The 25,066-nt window shown below is 38.2% G+C and overlaps 1 protein-coding gene across 1 annotated transcript in view; it reads right to left on the bottom strand.

Annotated features, from left to right (window-relative positions):
- LOC143887135 (tryptophan synthase alpha chain-like) overlaps positions 1-24,757 on the bottom strand; it is a 69,255-nt gene extending 44,498 nt beyond the window's left edge. The window contains exons 1-4 of the mRNA XM_077391240.1: positions 24,533-24,757; positions 15,972-16,118; positions 15,825-15,890; positions 9,024-9,132 (exon numbers count right to left, since the gene is read on the bottom strand). Of these exons, the coding sequence (XP_077247355.1) occupies positions 9,024-9,132; positions 15,825-15,890; positions 15,972-16,118; positions 24,533-24,715 (505 nt within the window). The 5' untranslated portion in view covers positions 24,716-24,757. The remainder of the gene's footprint in view (positions 1-9,023; positions 9,133-15,824; positions 15,891-15,971; positions 16,119-24,532) is intronic.
- Positions 24,758-25,066: the final 309 nt, after the last annotated feature.

Here is a 25,066-nt window from a genome sequence, read left to right on the forward strand (position 1 = left end):
AAGACGGTCAGGTTTAGTTTTTTTGATTAACACAAAAAGATACATTTCTTTTTTTTGCCTAACAAAATAAGATACAGTCGCGTAACACAATAGAAAACAAGCGGACGTGGTCGACATGTGTCTATACACGTACCCGTGTCGACAAAAGGCAAAGGTCAAAAGTTGTCGTGTCCAAGAATCATAGGATTGAACCAAAGAGTGCATTATTTTTAAGGGTAGAACCAAAGAACCTCTTAAAATCTTCCATCAGGGGATGTCGATGGTGGTGCATAGGTAGTTGTTCTCCTTTGTTTCTAGGGAATATCTGTATCCACCTAAGTTATAAATTCTATTTCGTTCGCCATTTCATTTTGGCGACCGTTCTGGTGTTTCGTCCGTTTTGTTCGGCGTTGCGTTCGAAAATTTTCGTTGCACTATGACGAGGGCAATTTTTTTAATAGTTAAAATATGAAAAAAAATCTAAAAAGAAATAAGAAATTATCAAAAAAATATAAGAAACAATTAAATAAACAAAATATGTAAAAGATCCAACATTTAAAGGAGAATAACTATCAGCTAAAATGCCTGTGTTGACCAATACCAGACAAGATGAAAAAAATTTAGAGACCAAATTATGAGATTTTTTTTCTAACTTTTGGGATTTAGTAATGTTTGGACATGATAGAATTTATGAATTTTTAAAATTGGAAAAATACACCATTGTTTGGATGTTAAGATTTTGACCCGACCCATTTTTTCGAATTTTGTACTGGAACTGGAAAGTTGGCTTTTTATCTCTCTAGATTTGGGTCTTGAGACTATTTTTAATAGATCCAAATGCGGGGTATTCCCTTATTTACGTGTAAATCTTACGTATTAAATGACTTTACATGTAAATACTAAGAAGAGAAAGGAAGAAGAAAAGAGAACTTAGAAGAGGAAACAAGAAGAGATGAAAAAAAATGATGAATTCCGGACGAAACAAGGCATTCCGCCCGTTTCGTCTGGAATTTCGATCCATTCCGGCCAGAACGGAATGGAATTTATAACTTAGGTATCCACTATGAGACGACAATGAGTTGAGACTCTAGTAGGGACAAGTCCAACCCCTCTGCTCTGCGTTGCCCACCTCCCCCCAGCGGTTTACTAAAATTGAATTTTAATAGCTCTCGCATGGGAAACCCGGGTTTAGCAGGGGTGGGGGACCATCTTAGAGATGAATTTGGCTTTTCTTTATGGCCTTTCTCTGGTCCTATTGGCACAAAAGATTCAAATGAGGCAGAGGTGATTGCCATCTTTCACGGAATCTGACAATAAATATATGGGCAATCTAATTGTCGAAGATGGCTCTACAAACATTGTCAGATGGATGAATCAAAGATGAGCCTGCTCTTGGAGATTCGCGATTTCATTGATGAGATCATGGATCGCATAGAAGCTCTCACCAGTGAAGTTCGGTCAGCCTACATTGAGGCTGGCAAACATTGAGGCTGATAATTGGGTTTGCATTCCATTAAATCACTTGAAAAAGTTTAATTATGTCAATTCTAAATTTAATTAGAACTATTAAATTGCTCTATCTACAAGTTATAGTTTGAGTTCTCAACTACTAAGTTAAATTATGGTTATAATGAAACTTCCATATTAAGTACGCACCAGAAGAAGGAATTTCTATGACAGAGTTATCTTAGGCTAGAGGAGTAAAGCAGATAAAGTTTTTGAGTTAAATTTAGCACCTTCTTCGTATCAGAAATTTGAAATCTTCCTTGGATGAAGTAGATTTACAACGATACCTAAAGTGATGAGAATAGCAGATCCATAGCTCCATAGTGCAAAAGATCTGTGTAACACCCTCTAAAGATCCAGGAAGTGATGGAGTGCCTCTCCCCTTGGACTTAGATATTTCTCTTCCCTACGCCTTTGCCAGCCTCGGGATGTCTTTTCTTTTAACTTGGCAACAAGAATATTTCTTCGAATTAGGAAAAAGATTTAAAATTAAAGCTCTAGAAGTACAATCTCAACATGCAGGTCTGTACATGCAACTCAATGACTGACTATATGATTTACATGCCTTGGTGTGCTATGCATCTAACATGTTTTGGTTTCTAAGATGATGTATCGGCCTCTTATTTTAAATTCCTCCAAAGCAATAACCTTTAATTATGAGTGCTTAAGTATAAATGATTAAATAACATCATCTCTAACAGCTTAAGCTTTTGAGGTAATTGGTTGTTTCACATGGTATTAGAGCTAATGCCTCACGGCAGGTTTGGGTTCAAAACTCAACAACTCCTTGATATTAAAAATCCACGTGTACGACCAACCCAAAAAAGAGGGGCCAAATGTGAGGGGGTTGTTGACGTATAAAAGTTTAAATAACACCATCTCTAACAGCTCAAGCTTTTGGAGTAATTGGTTGTTCACAATGAGTGAACACCTTTACCAAGGGAAATCTCTCAGTGTCATTGGCAATAGGAAAAAAGAATTCAATCCCATGAATTAGAGTGGAAATCTGACTTTCGTATGTAGTGATAATACAAGTCATGAACTCTAGATTTGAGGGATTTTTAACGTAAAAACTCTCTGTTGTGGACTGGTAAGAAAGAATTTACTTTGAATATTGCTCAACAACAGCATTTTCTATCATTTGTTGCAAAACTCAGGAGCAAATTTTCAAGTCCTTAGATCCTCATCTAAACATTGTAATCCTCATCTAGAAGTTGCAGATTTTAGAGGCCCATTCCCACAATAGTAATCGTTCCTTCCGGGACTCACTTCAAGTTCCAAACCAACTAGACACAGATTGCAGCTTTTCTGTAGATTTTGTATAATATCCTGACGAAGAAACAACCTACAACAGCTAAATATAACCACGAAGGAAAGTAAAACTATAGTGAAATCATGTGATTCGATTTTGTTTCTAGATGATGGATTTCCATTTTGTAGAAACAAGTCTTCATTTCCATTGCACCTAATCAATTTTTGTACAAGAGAATCAGAAGTTCATTGTCTCTTCATTTGAGAATACTACTCATAGGCTCTCCATTTGGAGTGAGTCAAGTGGCAGAGTCTGTCATTAAGGTGTTTGTGAAGGATAACTTTTCGTAGAAATTAAGGAAAACAGAAAAGAGGAATCTTTTGTCAATATTTTTTTTTGGAATGGTAATCTTTGGTCTATATTGAGAATGATAACTGCCCTGATAGTGCCGTGGTAACAAGAAATGATATGGTTAAGAAGGGTTTGTGTCATATCCATTGTCTAGACTCTAGGAAAGAAGTACCCAAGCTTGCAAGGAAATACCTCTGACTAACAAATGAGTTAGAACCACCTACCTGACAACTTATAATGAATGCAACTTATACACAAGCACATGCGGGTGGTTAGATACAAGCACAAGTGCGAGATAGACATGGACATGATGTCTGAAACACGGAAACCATGGAAAACACAGCATATGTATCGATACAACTGTATGATAACACTAAAATAAATATTATTACAAAATATGTTTATAAAAGCGTCTTTATTCTTTTTTTAATTTTGATAGGTGAGGAGGAAGACAATGGGCACATGCATGGTTTTAAATTTTGGCCAAAAAGAAATGTTTCGATTTCGGCTACTACCGAAATGAGATCCACTAGGCTTTGGGAAAATACCAAAAGATTTAAAAGACGAATTCTCATAGCCTCAAAATTACCACCCCTTTCATTCTTGACGTCCTTCACAAATCAGCAACCCTGGAAAACTGAAAGATCCCGTTGAAATTCATGAAAAATCACTTCACCATACAAGAGAAAAAATAACAATAAACAAAAAAGCAACTCTAGGTGAAGAAATCCCCCCTTGTGAATAGCATATCAATGGTGCCAAGATAGTTCCAATGTCTAGGACCAATGACAACCTGTCAATACCAACCTGAAACCTGAAATTTCGAGATTTCTTGATGTTTTGGTTGAAATATGTGAAACAAGTAACTTTTCAGATAAAAATAGCAAAGTTTCTGTCAAAATGTCGACAGAAACACGGGCAAAAATCAACTCCACTCGTAGAAAACAGAAGAACGACGAGATTCCTTTAAGATATTTCAAAAAAACGACAAAATGTTAAAAGAAAAACTAATGGTGAAGAATCTTGTCTGGATTTTGGTCGTGATTTCATATTAAAATATTTTTGTGATTTTACAAGATTTCGGCTAAAATTTCGGACTGAAACAAAAATGTTTTTGTTTTGCTGATGACCAACTCAACTCAACTCAACTCAATAAAGCCTTTGTCCCAAACTAGTTGGGGTTGGCTAAATGAATCCTTTAGAAAAATTTCAAGAAGAAGGTGAAAGGAATCTACCCGGCTCTAATCCCAGGTCTAGTTGGGTTCGTCTACGTGGATCATTTCCTTCCATTCTATCATATCCAAGGTCATGTTCTCTGTTATGTTCCCAGCTATCAAGTCTTTCCTCACTGTTTCTACCCAAGTTATTTTTGGTCTACCCCTACCTCTTTTAACTCCATCAACTTGGCACGAGTCGCCTCTTCTCACTAGAGCATCCAAAGGCCTACGTTGGATATGTCCAAACCATCATAAGCGGTGCTCTCTCTTCTTCTCCTCAATTCGTGCCACCCCCACCTTTGTACGAATGTCTTCATTTTTAAGTCTATCTAAACTTGTGTGGCCACACATCCATCTAAGCATTCGCATCTCCGCTACACTCATCTTATGCACATGCTGCTTCTTGGTGGCCCAACATTCTGAGCCGTACAGCATGACTAGCCTCACAGCTGTCTTATAAACTTTCCCTTCAACTTGGTAGGAATTTTACGGTAGCATAGAACTCCTAAGGCAAGCCTCCACTTCAACCAACCTGCTCTTAATCTATGGTTAACATCCTCTTCAATCTCTCCTTCCTTGTGTAGAATTGAACCAGGATAGCAAAATATATCCCTCTTAGGTATCTCCTATTCAGTCATATTTACTGCATCCTCATCCTGCCTCCTTACATTACTAAAGTTGCACTCCATATACTCTGCCTTAGTCTTACTCAGTCTAAAACCTTTGGATCCCAAAGTAGTTCTCCATAACTCTAACTTAGCACTTACTCCTGCTTTGGCTTAGTCGATTAATACTATGTGATCTGCAAATAACATACACCATGGCACCTCATCCTGGATACCCTCCATAAGCTCATCCATAACTAGCGTAAAAAGATAAGGGCTTAAAGTTGATCCTTGGTGCAGTCCTATTATAATTGGAAACTTACTAAACGTGCCATCTGTGGTTCTGACACTAGTTACTGCTCCATCGTACATATCCTTAATCACATCAACATATTTAGTAGGGACTTTTTTCCTTTCAAGGACTCACCACATAACACTCCTGGGAACCCTATCATACGCTTTCTCCAAATCAATGAAAACCATATGAAGGTCCTTTTTATTTTCTCTAAATCTCTCCCTTAACCACCTAATCAAGAAGATAGCTTCCATAGTCAATAGTCCGGTCATAAAGCCAAACTTATTCTCTGCCACCTTAGTCTCTTTTCTTAGTTTATGCTCAATTGCCCTCTCCAAAAGCTTCATGGTGTTACTCATTAGCTTAATTCCCCAGTAATTGGTGCAACTCTGAATATCCTCTTTATTCTTATCAATAGGTACTAATGTACTCTTCCTCCACTCATCAGGCATCTTCTTAGTCTTCAAAATATTGTTAAATAATCTAGTTAACCAAACCAAACTTACATCACCGAATATCGTCAGCCCCCTAGCCTTACCTAATTTCATATTTTTCAAAGCTACTCTTACCTCTAATGTTCGGATTCTACTACGGGTGTCAGTTTGGGCTCGGGCTCAGAAGCTCGCTCGAGCTCAGCTCGGTAAGGGCTCGGCTCAAGCTCGGCTCGAATCCTTAATGAGCCGAGCCGGAGCTAGGCCAGGCTCAGCTCGGCTCGTTGAGGCTCTTTAAGAATTTAAAATATTTAAATATATATTATATATACACATATATATATATATATATTATATATTATTTTATAAGTTATAACCCTAAATCCCTTATAGGTTAATGTAATTATTTAATTTGAATCATTTGATTGTACAGGACAGGTCCAAAATAGCCCAAAATATGTAGGATTTTGGGGCCCAATTGGCCCATTAGTGAGCTCGGTAAGGCTCGTGAGCCACTCGCGAGCTTGACCGAGCCGAGCCTGAGCTCAGGTGTTGAGTTTAACAAGTCGAGCCGAGCTGGGCCAATCTCAGCTCGGCTTGGCTCATTTACACCCCTAGATTCTACGAACAATCCTCTGGTCTGTATCATCAAAAGCATTATCAAGTTCTCCCAAATTCGATACAGGTTCTCCATTAAACAACTTATCGAAGTAACTTCTCCACCTCTCTTTAACCTCGTTTTCTTTTACTAATAATCTTTTATTCTCGTCTTTGTTGCATTTTATATGATTCAAGTCCCTTCTCTTCCTTTCTCTCATCTTAGCAAGCTTGTAGGCATCTTTTCCACCCTCTTTCGTCCCTAACCTGTAGTACAAATCCTCATATGCCTTGCCTCTAGCTTCCCTTACTGCCTTCTTAGCTTCTTTTCTAGCCAATTTATACTTCTCAATGTTCTCCTCATTTCTACACTTATGCAAGCATTTAAAACACTCCCTTTTAGACCTAATCGCCTTTTGGACCTCCTCGTTCCCCCACCACGTGTCTTTAGACGGCGGTCCACTTCCTCTAGATTCTCCAAGTACCTCTCTAGCCACTTTCCTGATATAACTAGACATCCCATTCCACATAATATTAGTCCCCTCGTCAAGACTCCAAGGTCCTTCTTTAAGCAGTCTATCCTTAAACATCTTTAGTTTTTCCCCTTTGAGATCCCAACACGTAGTCCTCGGATGCCTAACATCTCTATCTTTTCTCCTCCAACGTTTGATGCATATGTCCAACACCACCAGCCTATGTTGTGTGATTACACACTCCCCGGGTACAACTTTACAATCTTGACACGAAGCTATGTCCTCTCTCCTAGTGAGGATAAAATCTATCTGGCTACAGTTGGTGCCACTGCTAAAGGTTATCAAGTGTGAATCACTTTTCTGAAAAAAAGTATTTGTTAACATCAAATCATATGCCACTACAAACCCTAAAATATTTTCTCCTACCTCATTCCTATTGCCAAAACCCAGTCCTCCATGAACCCTCTCAAAACCTCCACTAGTTCTTCCCAATTTCTTTCTGTTATGCTGATGACCGAAACTGAAATTTAAAACCATGCCAATTGAGCTAAGAGTTCAACAACAATAAAGCATGATATCGCTAAAAGTATAAATAGAAAGCACCCAAAAACTTGATGTAATGTACTAGAACTTAATAGTGGTTGATGAAGAAACATAAAGAGAGAAGAAAGAATGTGAGGAGATCCATGACCTTTCCTATGTGTGTGTGGGTGTGTGTGGTGGTGGTGGTGGTGGTGGTTGTGGGTGGGTGGGGGGCGAGGGGGGGTTAATATTTCTTATCAGCATGTGAGGAGATCCGTAAATTGGGATGCTGGTCGATTGACAAGAGAAGGGGTGTCTAGGGAAGAGTTAGAACTTTTCAATCACCTCCCTCCATGATTGTACTGCGGATTTTGTCTTCCCCCTAGTCGTAGTGAACTTTCTTTCCTATTACTTTGTATCTCTTGTTCTCTTGTATATTGACCATCTCGGTCTACAATCTTAATAAATTTATTTTGACATTCAAAAAAGAAGAAGAAAGAAGACTGAGAGAAAAGAAGAATAAAATAGAAGAGGTTTTCGTGGAATAGGGTTTGTGGTTAGTCTCCCTTTTTATAAACTTCGGAGAGGATAACACAGACAAATCTATCTTTGTACCGCATAAGTAATCTCAAAATAACCAAAAATGGAAATAAACTAATGATAAACTACTACATTTCAACACTTCCCCCAAACTTGAGCTTACATATCGATAACGGCGGCTTGTGTATAATCCAGAGTCGATTGTGAATAACTGCCTTGGTGAGAATATTAGAAAGCTGAGTCTCATATTTGATAAATGCAATAGTGATCATCTTTTTGGTAGCTATTTTCTCTCAAATTGTGACAATCAACTTCTATATGCTAAGTTCTCTCATGAAATGCAAGGCTTAGGTGATATGCATTGCAGCTTGGTTGTCGCGATGTAATCTATCAGGAGTGTTAATTCCTACCACCATTTCTCTAAGAAGAGTTTGAATCTACATAAGTAAACAAGTCATATGTGCCAAGGCTCCGTACACAACTACAACTTCAGCAGTTGAACTAGTAACAACTAATTTTAACTACTTTGTTCAATAATTCACAAAGGAATTTGTAATGATATGAAATGAATAGTGTCTCATAGTTTTTCATACCCTGCTATGTGTCAAAACTACATATCAGATGACTAGAGTTTAAAAAAATGGCTAGAGTATGTACTCTTCTCATAGTAATTGAATGTGTCCACTCTTTAGGCAGAATATCAAGTGAAAGAAATCTCAAAAAGAGATAAAGAGAGGAAGAAATTGATCTACAAGCAAAAGCAACCTTAAAAAGGAACAACAATGATCTCCCAAAGACTTTTTCCTTTGGCCAGATGATGAATAGGAGCTCCAGATACAATAAACATAAGGAAAAAAAATTAGACTGGCTAGTTCCTAAAATGCATAAAATAGCTTCTTTTGAGAAATTAGACAAAGAATATAACAGAGATTTCAGCAAAATCATCAAGTTGCATACAAATGCTCATATAATCCACAGTTGGTATAATTGAAGTTAAACTAAAGTGAATTTTGCTAATATGATGGATATAATCCACAGTTGTTCCAAACCCATAAAAAGCAAGACAACTTCCCACCAGAAACCATGCATCTTTTCGATTTATTAGTTTAGAAAATCATGATATTTTGTCTCTTGGATTTGAATGTATCATTCCAGCAAAATGGACATCAATATGAACAGCCAAACCCAAGAACACTAGCATCAATGTCTTCAATATTCAATCTAAGTAATTATCTCAGTTAATGTTGTACATTACCACGTATGCCAATATTTCTTATGGTAGACATGAAATTCTGAGTCCCACGCTTAATTATTGGGTTGTAATATAAAAACAATGCGATTGGAGCGGATACCTGAGGGACCACCTGCTTAGGCAATGATGAGATCCCGGCGTCAGAATTTGATAAGAATTTATAAATAATGCACCAGATCAAAAGGTTTTACATAAACGTCCAATGGATAAAAAAAATTTAAAGCGTACAGCATACAATAGAAATTATAGTAAAAAGGATGTAATGGAAGTATGGAACAACATGATAATGCGTGGTGTAGGGATGTAAATGGATATTCAAAAATTCGATTACCGTCTGCATCCGAATCCGTTTAAAGCGAATATTATCCAAATCCGTTTCAAGCGGATATTATCGGAATCCGTTTATGAGATATCCGGCTCTTACATATGCGAATCTAGTAAATGGTACATCCGATCCGTTTAACATCCGCATCCGAAAAGTACATCCGTTTATCCCGAATATCCGCATCCGTATCCTTATGTCCGAATTTATTTGAAATCAAGGATGGTAAGATCCCATCCATCAAAGATAAGATGGACGGTTTGAATTTACCGGATAAACAGATATGGATAATATCCGAATTCAAACAAAATCTGCCGAAATCGAATTCGGTAATATATATTAAATATCCGTCGAATTTGAATCCGAAATCGGATAGTGTATACTGTAATCGAATTCGAATTCGGATATAGCCATATCCGCTTCGAATTCGATCCGTTTAGACCCCTAGCAAGGTGTAACGTACAAGCAAAAGCAGTACGCAAACATGTCCCCATATACTTTGAGACACATAAATGTGTGTATGAGCGCACAGGGGCGTGTGTGAACGCGCACGAGAGAGAGAGAGAGAGAGAGAGAGAGAGAGAGAGAGAGAGAGAGAGATTTGCAAGTAGGAAATCTCACGAATTTATGATTCTCAAGAATGTATCTTTGCTCCTCTTCCACTTGGCACTCCTTTATCTCCTTCTTCTTTACCCAGTACGTGTTTCCTCTACTCCGAATAATATACCCAATGAGGAGCCCTTATAGGTTTATACGAGAATGAGAGTAAAAGAAGCACCAAATATCTTGAGTCGGCAAGAAAATCAGTTAACCTCTGTCTATGACTCTATATATCCTAGTTCAATTCTCACTCCTGGCCGTCTTGATATTCCAATTTCCATTTACAAAGGTAAATGGATCTCTACTCATCATCCTCTTGCCCATTTTGTTTCCTTTGATAATTTTTCATATTCCTACAAGCATTTTGCATTATCTCTTTCTTTTGCCACTGTGCCTATGTCATGTCAAAACTCAAAAGCCATTACCAATTATTGGTGGATGAGGAGATGACGGCTCTTACACACGACAATACATGGGACTTTGATGATTTGACAGTGGGAAAGCATGCCGTGGATTGTAAGTGGGTCCATATGGTTAAGTATCTTCTTTGTGGTATAATTGAAAGGCTAAAAGTCAATTTGATATTAGCTAAAGGGTACACTCAAATGTTTGGCACTAATACACTTACACAATACATGTTCCCAAGCTTAACTCAGTTCAAATAATTAATTTCTATTACTGCAAATAAAGCTTGTCCATTGCAGCATATAGATGTTAAAAAATCTTCAAGAAGAATTTTTATATGGGCTATGGAGCAAACAATAGGGTGTGTTGCTTTTGGGGGGCTTAGATAAGGTTAGATAAATTGAGAAAGGAAATTTATGGTTTCAAACAGACTCCCCATGCTTGGTTTGAAAATTTTAGCTTCATTATCACCAAGTATGGGCTTCATCAAAGCTATGTAGATCATTTTGCATTTGTTTTAAGACAAGGTACTAACATTGTGATCCTAGCTATTTATCTTAATGATATTTTTTAATAGATTTATCTGTATATCCATCGATCTATCTATCCATCTATTTGTCTTAATGATAATGTCATCACAAGCAATGATCATAAGAATGTTGACGCTTTTAAGAGGTATTTACAAGGAGCAACTCCAAAGATATGGGTTATTGAGGTACTTTCTTGGGATTGAAGTAGACAAATCAATGTTCAATATCAGCTTGTCACTGGGGAAGCATATTAGTGACGTATTATCAGAATGGGTATTTTAGGAGCTAAGCCTATTGGTACCCCCGTAAATCATAATATCAAGCTAGTAAAGGATATAGGAGATAAATTTTCAGGAACGTAGCATAGATCAATACTTTGTTGGAAGGCTTCTTTATATAATTGTTACACATCATGGTATTATATTTGTTGCAAGTGTAGTGAACCAAATTATGCATGCTCCTATTGTTGATCATCGATCTCTGTAATTCGTTGTATTTTGAGATATATTAAGGGAACACCATGTAATATCCGGTAAAAATAACAATTATTATGCATAAAAACTATTCACATGTTACTATTCCCCTCAGTTTTTCCTATAAATAGAGCAGGCAGGAAGAGAAAAGGAAGAAAGAGAAAGAAAAGGGAGGAAGAGAGGGAGAAGAAGTAAAAGGCTAGGAGAATCACTTCTCCCTGATCGTTGTCATCTTCAAGGTCAAGCATCTTCAAATTCCCACTTCTCAGGTTTGATAAGGCAGGTGATAGCTAGACTCGACTGGTATCTTATCTCAATGAAAGTGATGGGGATATGATTATATGTTGTTTTATTCAGATATTTCTTATCTGTTTTACTTCGAATATTCATTGTTTACATTTGGGAAATATCAAATCATATTTGTTTCAAAATGATGAAATGTGTTTTCTGGAAAATGAAATGAAATGTTGGATTTCATATGCACGAAAAGTTTGAACGAAAATGAGAAATGGAAGAGATAAATGTACGATAGTCTCTCTTGTGTGATGTGTTTGTACCTCTGAGTCGTCGACTTACGCAAAAGCAGAAGCGAGCCACGTCCAAAGCGGACAATACGACGGTGAGACGGATCGTTAAAGGAAACTTCAGAAATAGAAACAGTTGGAACCTATTGGGCTTTAAATGGTTTGTTTTACTATGTGGTTAAATCGTTTCTATAAAAAATCTTATTAATATTAGTTTTAAATTCACATTATGTTCTATACAAAATAGCGCGTATTTTTTATAGAACTGTCTCTTATTATTAATTTCAGATACTTGTCGAAGCTTCTATATACTTGCTCTCCTAACCCATTTTTTTCCACCAGGATTTGAAATTTTGGATGCGGGAGTATTTGTCAATGAGGAACCTTAGTTAAGAGAAGTGTGAAAGCAACTTGAGGAAATACGGAAATGATGAACCTAGTCAATCTCCTCAGATGTACAAAGGTTTTAAATATGTCATACTTGGAATTTCTGTAAATTCAGGATGTACTTTTGTAAGCCCAAGGTTCCCATGGGTCTAATCATTCACCTTACCTCTTGTTTTGATGCTAGCAAACCAAATTGATTAGCATTTATGGACTAATGTGTTGCTTTGAGGTGTTGTGTTATATACAGGAATTTCATGTCATAATCGCCATTACACAACTCATCTCAACACATGGCTGTGGATCAAGGAGCAAAGGAATCAAGAGCTTGCACCTACAGTGAAGACATCCTCATTTGAAGATGTTCAAATCAAGAAGCTCATCATGAAGATTCCACAAGTTCCCAACAAGTGTCAAGAAGGAGCTTGGAGTTGAACTAGCCATTGGTGACACCTCATGTACCTCAACATGCATTGAAGATTGGAGGAGAAGTCACATGAGCCATATCAAGTTGAAGATGTTCACTCAAGTTGAAGAAGTACTAGAAAGTGCAAAGGAGCCGACACATTCCGAGAAGACTCATGGTATTCATTTTTAGAATGTATTTGGAGTCCTCTTAATTTTATGTTTAAATGCACTTTCAAAAGGTTTTCAAATGGTTTTCATACTTAACTTTTTATACCTTTGGAAAACCATACACACACCCAAAAATGTGTTTGAAAACCTAGGACTTAAGCCCAAGATCATGGCCCAAAAGCCCCTGATTTTTAAAGTTAAAAATGGAATTTCACACAGGGCCAGTCGACCGGGCATTTCCGGACGATCGCGAAATGGAACCTGGAAGTCCAAGACATCTCGAAATTTATCGTGCCGGTCGACCGGGATTGATTTTCTGGAAATCCAGAAAACATCCAGGTTGGGTTTAGCGGACGACCGCAATGAGTCGGTCGACTGCGTATAGGTTTTTTAGCAGAATTTTTTAGCTAACAGGTTAGCCTCTCCGGACAATCGCCATGGGGCCGGTCGACCGCGACGGTAAGAAATTTGAAAATATAAAAGGACGCCCGATAGGGACGGGCGACCGAGGTGGCTCGATCGACCGCGACGGTCGGGCAAACTAGCCGTTGGGGCATTTTCTGCTTGACTTTTTCAAGCCAGTTATTTACAGTTTTACCCCAAACGGTCATATTTTCATATACACTATATATACATTATTAAAACCTATCTTTACATGCTTTTGAACATTTGAGAAACGAAAAATCTGATTTCTCTTTGAGCTTCAACTTCCCATTTCTCTTTGAACTTGTAGTTTCACATTCTTTCAAGAGGCACTCTATAGGGCTTTACAGTTGTATTTTCTTGGAGTGATTGTGAGCTAATATAGTTGTAATCCGCCTATTAAAAGGCACGAGATTTTTTATTTGCTTTGTTCTTCATTGAGGGTCTTCTCTTCGGCCCGTTAAGAATTGTGAAGACGAGGATCTCCTCTTCGGCCCGTTAAGAAAGGTGAAGACAGCGTATGAGGGTGTGTCCTCTCGCCGAATGCTTCGTGCAGATGGGCTTCGCTTTGGCCCTTGAGAATGGAAAAGCTTGGTCATGTAATGGCTCATTGATCCGGCCTTGAAGGAGGATCGAGATAGTGGAACTCGCGCGTGGACGTGAAGAGTGGAGTAGGTCTTGTGATAGACCGAACCACTATAAATCTTGTTTTCATTGTCTCTCTCTCTTCCTTTCCTTCTCTTGCACGTGTGGTGATTGGTAATCTCTAACCTAACTTGTATTTGTGCTTTTGATTGAACAAGGATTAGTAAATGCACTTGATTGAAATGTTTAAACCCTAAGCATTATAATATTTATTTAAACAAGGGTTAGCTAAATGTGCATGATTAGAAAGTCTAAATCCTAGCTTTTATTGATATACCTATTTGAACAAGGGTTAGACTAATTAGTGCTTAATTAAATGGATTAATTTTTAATCTTCCCTTAATTGAGCCTAAAATTTCTAATTGACCAATTCACCCCCCCTCTTGGGTTGACACACCTGTATTTCAACTTTAACCTTCCGCTGTGTAATTACAGGAATAAATATGTTTTGTTGCCTGTAGTGATCCGTGCAGTAAAAATCCGGGTTGTTACACACGATGTAGAGGAATTATCTTTAAAAAGAACAATCATTTGAAAGCAAGATTTTAAATTTCGGTTTCAGTTCGGTCGTCATGAAAACGGCAACATTTCGGTTTATGTTGTAAATTTCAATGGAAGTCCTATCAAATAACGGAAAATGTATGAAAACATATACAAATTATAGGATTTTAAGATGAAACTTCAAGATGTGCTAGAATAAGCACAAATACACACTTACATTAGAAAACATCACATAAACAATACAAGCATGCATAATCATTTAACAACCTTGAACATATAAATATATAATGACATGCATTGTCGTGCATGTTTGATAATTTAGTAATACCACATTTCACATGTCATTCATATAAATATACATAAAAAATACATATATTATATTTCAACATGCAATTCATATAAATATAAATATGTCACATATGCTGATAAAGTATGCCACTAATATACTTACAGTTTTGGTTTCTGTATACATATCAATTTCGGCATAGTTTTTGGTTGGGAAGGAAATGAAAACATTTAGTCGTTTCGTGCCAATTTTGGTGGAAATTTAAAAGAATGCTTGAGTGGAAATCTTTTCTAATACAAATTGAAACAAGATCTCCTTTCGAGAGATGCTCGCCTATAGAATATAGTAGTTGGAGGGAATTTTGGGACTTGGACAAGAAAGAAGGAAAATGTGGTTGCACTTTCTAGTGTAAAGGTAGAATATTGTGGGACAGCTGATAATGCATGTGAGTTAATGTGGCTGGAGACTTTTATGGAAGAGATCGGCTTTATGGTTGGCAAGACAACGACAATGTTTTGTGACAACCAGGCAACTACTTACATAGCGAGTAGTCGAGTGTTTCATGTATGTGCACACGTGTGTGTGTGTGTGTGTGTGTGTGCGTGTGTGTAAAAGGTATGGGCTTTTGGGGTGTGTCTACCAAACCCTGCAACATCTTTCTTTCTTCCTTTTCCTTCTTTCTCTTCCCTATATTCTAGAATATTCTTCTTTCTTTTACTTTAACAGTGATCAATCAGTTCACCATTCAAAAAAGAAAAAAACAGCGACCAATCAGTTCATGTGTGAAATCTTGCTTTCAAACAATCATGCATACATTTATGTATCTAGAGACAGAGAGATGGAGAGAGAGAGAGAGAGAGAGAGAGAGAGAGAGAGAGAGAGCAAGAGCTAACCAAACAAATAAATAGGGATTTGCTAGACAATATCGCAGAAAGCCATTTCGTGGCTGACTTTTGCGGGAGAGAACAGCCACCTCAGATGAATTAAATGAATAAGACATATGACATATCTGCTAAAAAGTGAGTGTCAGCCACCAAATGGCTTTCCGTGAAATTGCCTAGAAAATCCCACAGAGGCACGCACGCATAAAAAAACAACTTCGATCATAAATGTGATGATCAGAATGGCCACCTACCTCCTCTAACATGGAAATAATAGCATTGAAATTGGTCCCTCTGGCTAGAGCACGAGTCGCAGCAGCCTAAAAATGATTAAAAAAAAACTAAAACACCTGAGCAAGAACAACAGAAAAAAATAAATAAAAAGTACCGCACAGTCAAACCTGGATAACAGGGCCATCTGCCAAAGGATCAGAGTAAGGCACACCCAGTTCAATTATGTCCGAGCCACAAGAATCAAGCACTTTCAGTGCTTCTGCTGTTGTTGAAAGGTCAGGATCACCAGCAGTAATATAAGGTATAAACGCCACCTATGTGTTTAAGACATGCTTGTTAGATGCTATGTTCAGTTGAAAGAAACTGGGTCATCATATAGATGAGACTACACTATATCAATGCCAAAGCACACCAAGCAAAGTAAGGTCCAAATTCATATTAACCGGGAACAGATATATGCAGAATAAATTACCATATCAAGTGACATGGATTGGAATCCATGCAATAAAAATAGGCTAAGGATATTGCCACTACCATGTTTTTATAATTGCACTAACTCATGGTGTCTTTTATTATAATAACAGCTGCCAAAGGTTATTACAGTACCCAAAAAGCTGTCAGAACCAAAAATAAAAGAAAAAGACAGGCTGAATTTGTTCAATTATTAAAAAATGGTAGTGCCAATATCAGTAGCCCAAAAATATTATGTTCTTAAATTTAATGTTCATCCCTTCTTGAAAAAAAAGAAAGAAGACGACAATTTACAGAGAAATGCAGACTAGAATCTTGTTACTAGGGGTTGCTACAAAGCCAAAAAGGCTCCATGTATTTCTCTGGTCCATGACATGTTTCGGATGTCTCCATGTATTTCTCCATTAGTTGGACAGCACAACATCCCCTTGAGAGAAGTTTACATTTAACCCTCACCAAAAACAATTAGATGCATTGATAATGTGATGGATCTAGCATGGGGAACCGGAGACCTGCTGGAATTGGGGGAGTTGTAAGAAATGAACTGAGGGAGGTATTTTGGGCTTTTGCAGGTCCTCTAGGTGAGGAAGATGCTACAGAATACGAGGTGCAGGCAGTGCACCAAGGCTTGAGACTCGTATCGAGAGAAGGCATTGATAATGTGATAGTGGAAGGGGACTCACTGAATGTGATACGATGGCTTAGGGGTCCTCAAAAGCCACCATGGAGATTTGACAATTTATTTGAGAAAATGTTTGATTTGGTGAAACCCCTCGCTGTGGCCTTCAATCATGCTCGCCGCTCCGCCGGATGGTCTTGCTAAGGCGGGGGTTTCCATGGAGTCTTCGGCACTCTTTGATTCACTTGCTCCCTGAGTACTTTTGCTTTGTTCTTGCTCTTTTCTTTTCATTAATATAATTTGGCTAACTCTTTCAAAAAAAAAACTGATTAGATGCACATGGCAACAGAAACAAATACAAAGACCACTATGATATTTACTTGCAATTCCTAAACAATAAGATCCAGCACATTGACTCTGCAGTGCGTTGAACCATCATCCATTGGCAACAGAATTAGTGTCCTTACCTCTAAACAAGAGAGCCAAATATTTAATTTAAGAGATTGCAATCATCAATAGAGACCAGCTGGTCATGGGAAATTTGACAAAATTGTAAATATTACCAACGAATCAATAGCCTTCCATGACAGTTTACCACTCAGCTCCTTTCCACAAACATAGCTTAAAGCGATGCTTGATTGTATTCGTGTTGCCTACATTTCGTTCTAGTAAAAATCCCTCAAGATAGATGAATATCAACTAATAAAAGTATAGATAGCTAATATATGAGTGCCTAAACTTTCCCAACATCCTTTTTCTATGACATGATTGGAGAACAGATACAAATCAACTGACTCAACCTTATTGATTATACTTTTTTATGCAAATAAACTATTATGCTCTGTTTGGTTGCCGGGTTTTTTTTGTGCCTGGGAGTTTTGTGGGAGAGTAAGTTAAATTTTGGTTCCATCCCATGTTTGGTTGCCTTTTAGCACTAGGTTTATTTTAATCCCACTCTTGTAATGATTACTTGTGGGGTAAATTTTTTAATCCCACTTTTGTAATGATTGCCTTTTCATCCCATCCCAAGATAACCCCAAGAACAAAAATAAACTCAGGAATAAAAAATAAGCTTGAGAAGAATTTTTTTCTACCCAACAGTTCAAGCAACCAAACAAAGGTTTTTTTTTCTCCCACCATATCTCCCAGGGTATTTTTTTCTCCCACATAACCAAACATGGGATTTTTATTTTACCAGGATACTTCCAGGACTTTTTTTTTCCTACCTATCTCCCAGGGTATTTTTTTCTCCCACATAACTCCCGGGAACAAAAAAAACCCGGCAACCAAACAGAGCAAGGGACCCTACAATTCAAAAAAAAACTACAAGGGACCCACCAAAAGTAAAGAACTTGCTAGAGAATTGAACAATCCACAAGATCTTCACAAACAATGCTATAACGATAAAAAGGCAATAGATTTTATCAGAACATGATCAAAGAAAGCAAAATCCAAAACGGAAGGGAATATGTGTGTGTGCCAAAATGCCTTAAAATCCAGTTTAAACCTAACCATTGATGCAAGATCCACTTTAACCTTAGCTCAACCTAGGACTAGGTGCAGCCAAAAATAAAAATTCAAATTGTCATATATATATATTTTATTTTTTTTAAATGGATCAAATTGTCATATATATTGATGTCCTGAAAACACTTTTTACGTTTTCATTACATCGTGCCCACCAAATCTGCTCAAATTTTGCCTAGAAATTGAATAAGAATCTCTCAAACACTACATAATAAAACACAATGACCAAACTTGCCAACTTTGATGACAAACACTATATGGCCCACTATTGATGTTAGCATGATGTTTTGGATGGCTTCAAGCCTACTACTGAATCTTGGTAGACCTTTTTCTTCTCTTGAATAATCTTTGCTGAATTATAGGCCTGTTCAAGAACTTTGCTTGCATCACTTTTCCCACCGTCCTATTACGACAAGGTCATTGAGAATAACAAATAGACAATTGAACCCCAAACATCATTAACAAACAATCAAATGTCGAGCATATCAATGCTTATAGTTCTTTCTGCCATCAATTTATTTACAGTACTATCAAACACAACTAATAAACAATTGAAATATTAATACACTAAAGGAGAAGTAGTCGCAAATCTCCTATTGTCACCAAAAAACACTTCAACAACAAAACAAACTTGAAATAACACTGAAACACATCCTGACAATTAAAATAATCGACATAAATACTTGTACAATTCGATCACCAAATTCTCAAACATGCATCACTATTTTTTCTCTGATACGTGTCCTAATTTTTAACCTTTCATCTAGTTGTTTGTTTATTTTTATTCTCTGTTGTTATATTTTAAGTGTTGTTGTAGTCAGCCCTGATGTGGTGGTAGTAGTTAGGTTGGTTTGAGCAGTTCAAATAGGTTATTAGGTCATGCATGCAGTTAGATGTTGTGGGTAGTTTTTAGGAGTCAGTTAGAGAAGTTATTCTCAGAAGGTTTATGTATGTTGTTTGTAATAGCAGAAACTATCTGAAGATTATTGTAATTTTAATTTGCGCAGCAGCGTAGAGGGATTCCCCCCGGACGAGGGAATTGTTTCTTGTTTTTCTGTATGTTTTCTTCCAGATCATATCATTTTGGTATCAAAGCGACGATCTTGGCATGTTTCTGCTAATAATCGATGGCTGAAGGAACTAGACTACAGGAATCAAAGAAGATGGAATTGGAGATTCGTCACATTCGTGAAAGTACAGACAAGCAAGCAGATGTTCTGCAGGAGATGAGACAACTTTATAGCCGCTATGGATCTGAAGTACAACCAACTCGCTGCCTCGGTTGTCCAAAATCATGAAAGCCAAGGAGACATAATTCAAACACAGGTCCAGCAACAGCAAATTGTATGGTGTTTACAAAATATGCAAGAGTGGAATTTCCAAAATTTGACGGAGGAGAAGAACCGTTGGGTTGGATATATAGGGTTGAGCAGTTCTTTAACTTTAACCACATCGCTGATGATCATAAGGTACCATTAGCTTCATTCACTTGGAGAGGATGGCACTTCAGTGGTACCAATGGTTTGAAAAGATGCAAGGTAGGGTGTCATGGGACGAGTTTGTTAAAGCCATTTGCCAACGTTTCGGGCCAAGTGTCTATGAGGATTTTGTGGGAGCACTGACCAAACTAGAACAGAAAGGGTTTGTCAAAGAGTACCAAGAAAAATTTGAAGAGCTGTCAAACCGTACCAAAGGTCTCTCTGAGGAGTTTGATGTGAGCTGCTTTACAAGTGGATTGAAGGAAGCGATACGGCCTGGAGTGTTGATGTTCAAGCCTACTAACGTCAATCAGGCTGTTGGCCTAGCAAAATTGCAAGAAGAAAACGTTGAAAGTATGGCCAAGAAGCAAAAATCTACATTTGTCAAGCCTACAATGAATCAGAATGCAGCCTCAAAACCAGCCTTTGGGCCTAATTCTTTACCCATTCGCAGACTAACACATGCTGAAATGAATGAGAAGAGAGAGAAGGGAATATGTTTCAATTGTGATGAAAAGTTCACACCGGGTCACAGGTGTAAGAGACGCCAATTATTTCTGCTTGAAGCCGGAGATTCGGAAGATGATGATGAAGATTCAAATGATCAAAACAATGAAGAAGCGCAAGAAGAGTTACAAATTTCAGTCCATGCACTAGCGGGATCTTCTTCTACACAAACTATGCAGATAAGAGGATACATTAAGCACCGACCTGTGGTGATTCTCATAGATTCAGGAAGCACACATAACTTTTTAGATCCGAGGGTGGCAAAAAGAACAGGCTGTGAAATGCAACAGACTCATCCTTTCGAGGTTACTGTTGCAGACGGCGGGCGTTTAACCAGTTCTGCTGTGTGTAAGGGTTTCCAATGGACGATGCAAGGAACAAATTTCGTGACTGACGTACGGCTCCTACCATTGGGCGGCTGTGATTTGGTGTTGGGTGTACAATGGTTGGCCACATTAGACCCCATTGTGTGGGATTTTGCACATCTGCGTATGGAATTCACCACTAATGGAAAAAATCATGTTTTACGAGGTGCTAAAGGGGTACTGTTAAGCTAGTTGACCAACAACGAATAGAGAAGATATTGAAGAAACCGTCCTCTGCTGCTGTTGCTCAACTTTTCTCTTTGGACTACAAGCAGGAAGAGAGCCATCATGAACCTGCCATGAGCCAGCTACTTCTGGAATTTGGTGATGTTTTCTCGGAACCCACCACCATTCCACCAGAAAGGAATCATGACCATCGGATACCCTTGCCGCCAGGGAGTGAACCTCCAAATGTGCACCCATACCGCTATCCATACATTCAAAAAAATGAAATAGAACGATTGGTGCGAGAGATGTTGGAGGCTGGAATAGTGAGACCAAGTGTAAGTCTTTTTTCTTCTCCAGTGTTAATAGTTAGGAAAAAGGATAATAGTTGGAGAATGTGTGTAGATTATCGGGCCTTAAACCGAATAACTGTAAAAGACAAGTTTCCAATCCCGGTAATAGATGACCTATTAGATGAATTACATGGGGCGAAGTATTTTTCCAAGCTTGACCTACGTTCCGGTTATCATCAAATCAGAGTATACGGACCAGACATACCAAAGACTGCATTCAGAACGCATGAAGGGCACTATGAGTTCCTAGTCATGCCATTTAGCTTGACTAACGCACCGTCAACCTTCCAAAGTTTAATGAACGAGGTATTCAAACCCCATCTGCGCCATTTCATACTTGTGTTTTTTGATGAAATCTTAGTGTATAGTACAGGGTGGGATGAGCATTTATTGCATGTAAGGACCACTCTGGAGTTACTTCGCAAACATCAACTCTTTGCGAAGATGTCAAAATGTAACTTTGGGCGTCAAAAGTGGGAGTATCTTGGACACATTATATCACATGAAGGTGTAGCTGCTGACCCAGAAAAGATTGCATGCATGTTACAATGGCCAAAACCAAAGACTATCAAAGGACTGAGGGGGTTTCTTGGGCTCACTGGTTACTACAGGAGGTTTGTGCGTGACTATGGAAAGATTAGTGGACCACTGACAGCTTTATTGAAAAAAGATGCCTTCAAATGGAACCCATAAGCTGAATTGGCCTTTGAAAAACTCAAACAGGCAATGACCACAACACCTGTTTTAGCCCTTCCTGATTTTACTGAAGTTTTTGTTGTTGAATGTGATGCATCAGGGACTGGGGTAGGAGGAATTTTAATGCAGAATGGGGCGACCTATAGCATACACTAGTAAGGCACTTTCTGAGAAAAACAAAGGGCTTTCTACATATGAGAAGGAGATGCTAGCTGTAGTGTATGCAGTAAATAAATGGAGGCCATATTTGCTCGGTCACCATTTCAAAATTAAAACAGATCATCTCAGTTTGAAATACTTTCTAGAACAAAGGATAACCACATTAGTGCAGCAAAAGTGGTTAACGAAGCTGTTGGGGTATGACTATGAGATAATATATCGTAGTGGCAGAGAAAATAAGGCTGCAGATAAATTGTCGAGACAACATGAAGAGGAGGTAGGACTAAAGGCCATCACATCCCCACACCCTACTTGGATGGATGCTGTACGAGAAGAATGGGGCAAATAATCCGGATCTTCGGACAATAATAGAACAGATTACAGCGGATCCACAGTCCCGACCAGGTTAAACCTTGAATGCTGGGGAACTTCGATACCGAGGGAGAATGGTTTTGGCACCAAATTCTAATTTGCGAGAGGCAATACTCACTGAAATGCACAACAGTGCAGAAGGGGGCCACTCGGGAGTACAAAAAACACTCAAGCGAGCAAGAAGAGCATTCTATTGGAAAAATATGCGGTCTGATGTTCAACGCTTTATTATGGAATGCGACCAATGCCAACGAAACAAAGGGGAAAACATAGCTCAACCCGGATTATTGCAACCTTTACAAATTCCAGACCGCGTGTGGACTGAAATCTCTATGGACTTCATTGAAGGTCTACCTACCTCTTTTGGGAAAAGTGTCATCTTCGCTGTTGTAGACCGACTAAGTAAATATGCGCATTTTATTGCATTGGCCCATCCTTATTCAGCCGCAACTGTAGCACAAGTATTTATTGACAATGTTTTCAAATTGCATGGTATGCCTCTAACAATAGTAAGCGATCGTGATCCTATCTTCCTGAGCAAATTCTGGCAAGAATTTTTTCGTCTACAAGGAACCCAGTTGCAAATGAGTTCCTCCTATCACCCCCAAACAGATGGGCAGACGGAGGTGGTTAACCGTTGTCTGGAAAATTATTTGAGGTGCACTACTGGTGACAGGCCTAAACAATGGACTAAATGGTTGGCATTAGCAGAATGGTGGTACAACACCAATTTTCATTCAGCCACTAAGATCACCCCATATGAGGCTGTCTATGGACAAACCCCACCTTCTGTAACATTATACACTCCAGGAGGAACCAATGTTGCAGCTGTAGAACAACAGTTACAGGACAGGACTGCTATAATTCGACTATTGAAGGAGAACCTGCACCAATCTCAGCATAGAATGAAGCAGTTGGCTGATCTCCATCGAACTGAACGTGAGTTTCAAGTTGGGGACTGGGTCTACCTTCGTCTTCAGCCATACCGTCAGACTACTATAGCTTTTCGAGCCAACATGAAGCTTGCCCCTAGGTATTACGGCCCTTTTCAGGTTATGCAGCGGATAGGTACAGTTGCTTACAAGCTTGGGTTGCCTGAGGGAGCTCGAATTCATCCAGTATTAAATGTGTCATATCTCAAGAAGAAGCTTGGACAGGGTGTTCCTTTGCAAGGAGGTCTTCCACCAATGGAGCAAGGTGAAATTCGAGTGGTGCCAATAGCTGTGCTGGATAGAAGGATGGTGAAGAAGAAACACAGAGCCGTCACTGAAGTGCTTGTGCAATGGTCTAATGCAAGTCAAGATGATGCCACATGGGAGCCATGGTACAAGCTGAAGGAACAATACCCAGATTTTCAACCTTGAGGACAAGGTTGATTTTGAGAGGGACGGAATGATATGTGTCCTAATTTGTAACCCTTTCATCTAGTTGTTTGTTTATTTTTATTCTCTGTTGTTATATTTTAAGTGTTGTTGTAGTCAGCCCTGATGTGGTGGCAGTAGTTAGGTTGGTTTGAGCAGTTCAAATAGGTTATTAGGTCATGCATGCAGTTAGATGTTGTGGGTAGTTTTTAGGAGTCAGTTAGAGAAGTTATTCTCAGAAGGTTTATGTATGTTGTTTGTAATAGCAGAAACTATCTGAAGATTATCGTAATTTTAATTTGCGCAGCAGCGTAGAGGGATTCCCCCCGGACGAGGGAAATTGTTTCTTGTTTTTCTGTATGTTTTCTTCCACATCATAACATTCTCATCCCTCATAAAACCCACATCCAGTTTTACCCATTACATAAAACCCACATCCAGTTTTACCCATTACATAAAACCCACATCCAGTTTACCAAAAAAAAAAAAAAAATTAGAACAACCCAATTCAAATCATGGCAAGAAATATCGATATAACAGGATAACAAACAAGAAAAAGCGAAGATAAGAAATACCCAGTAACAAAAACGAGAATAGGGTTGATATGGGAGAATAAAAAAGAAGAAAACCCCAAAAAAAAAAAAAAAATGCTTACTTTGCCTTGTTTCTTTAATCTAGAAAACGTTTCGGATATTCCTACGGTCTGGGCAAGGCTGAGAGAAGCCATAAGCCTGAAAGATTTGGAAGAAACAACAAAAGTGGGCTTATGGTGATGGATTAAAAGGTTCTTACAATTTCCTGAAGACAAGAGACATGAGTTTTGGAGCGCAAGAGCCATCAGTGTACGGAAGAAAAAAGGGAACTGTTGTTTGAAGAGAGGGTTTAGAAGAGGGTTATTTATAATTAAAAAAAAAGGGTACTGATATATGCACTAATATACGTTTTGATAGTTGCACTAAATCACCTTGGCTCTTTGTTTAACCAGCTGAAAAGGTTAATTACGAATTTACGATTACCAAAATTCTGTGACAACCCAATTAAAAAGAAAAGACAAGGAGAGTTAGTGCAGTTATCAAAACATGGTAGTGCCATTATAAGTATTCTAAAAATAAACAATAGGAGAGGCTTGGTAAGAATGGATTTTTCTTTTCTAATTATAGCTACCAAAATCTTTGACAACTGGTGTCAC

Source organism: Tasmannia lanceolata, unplaced genomic scaffold (genome assembly GCF_043159265.1).
Source record: "Tasmannia lanceolata isolate RefF3 unplaced genomic scaffold, GAP_Taslan_0.1 ptg000012l, whole genome shotgun sequence".
Taxonomy (NCBI): Eukaryota; Viridiplantae; Streptophyta; class Magnoliopsida; order Canellales; family Winteraceae; genus Tasmannia; species Tasmannia lanceolata.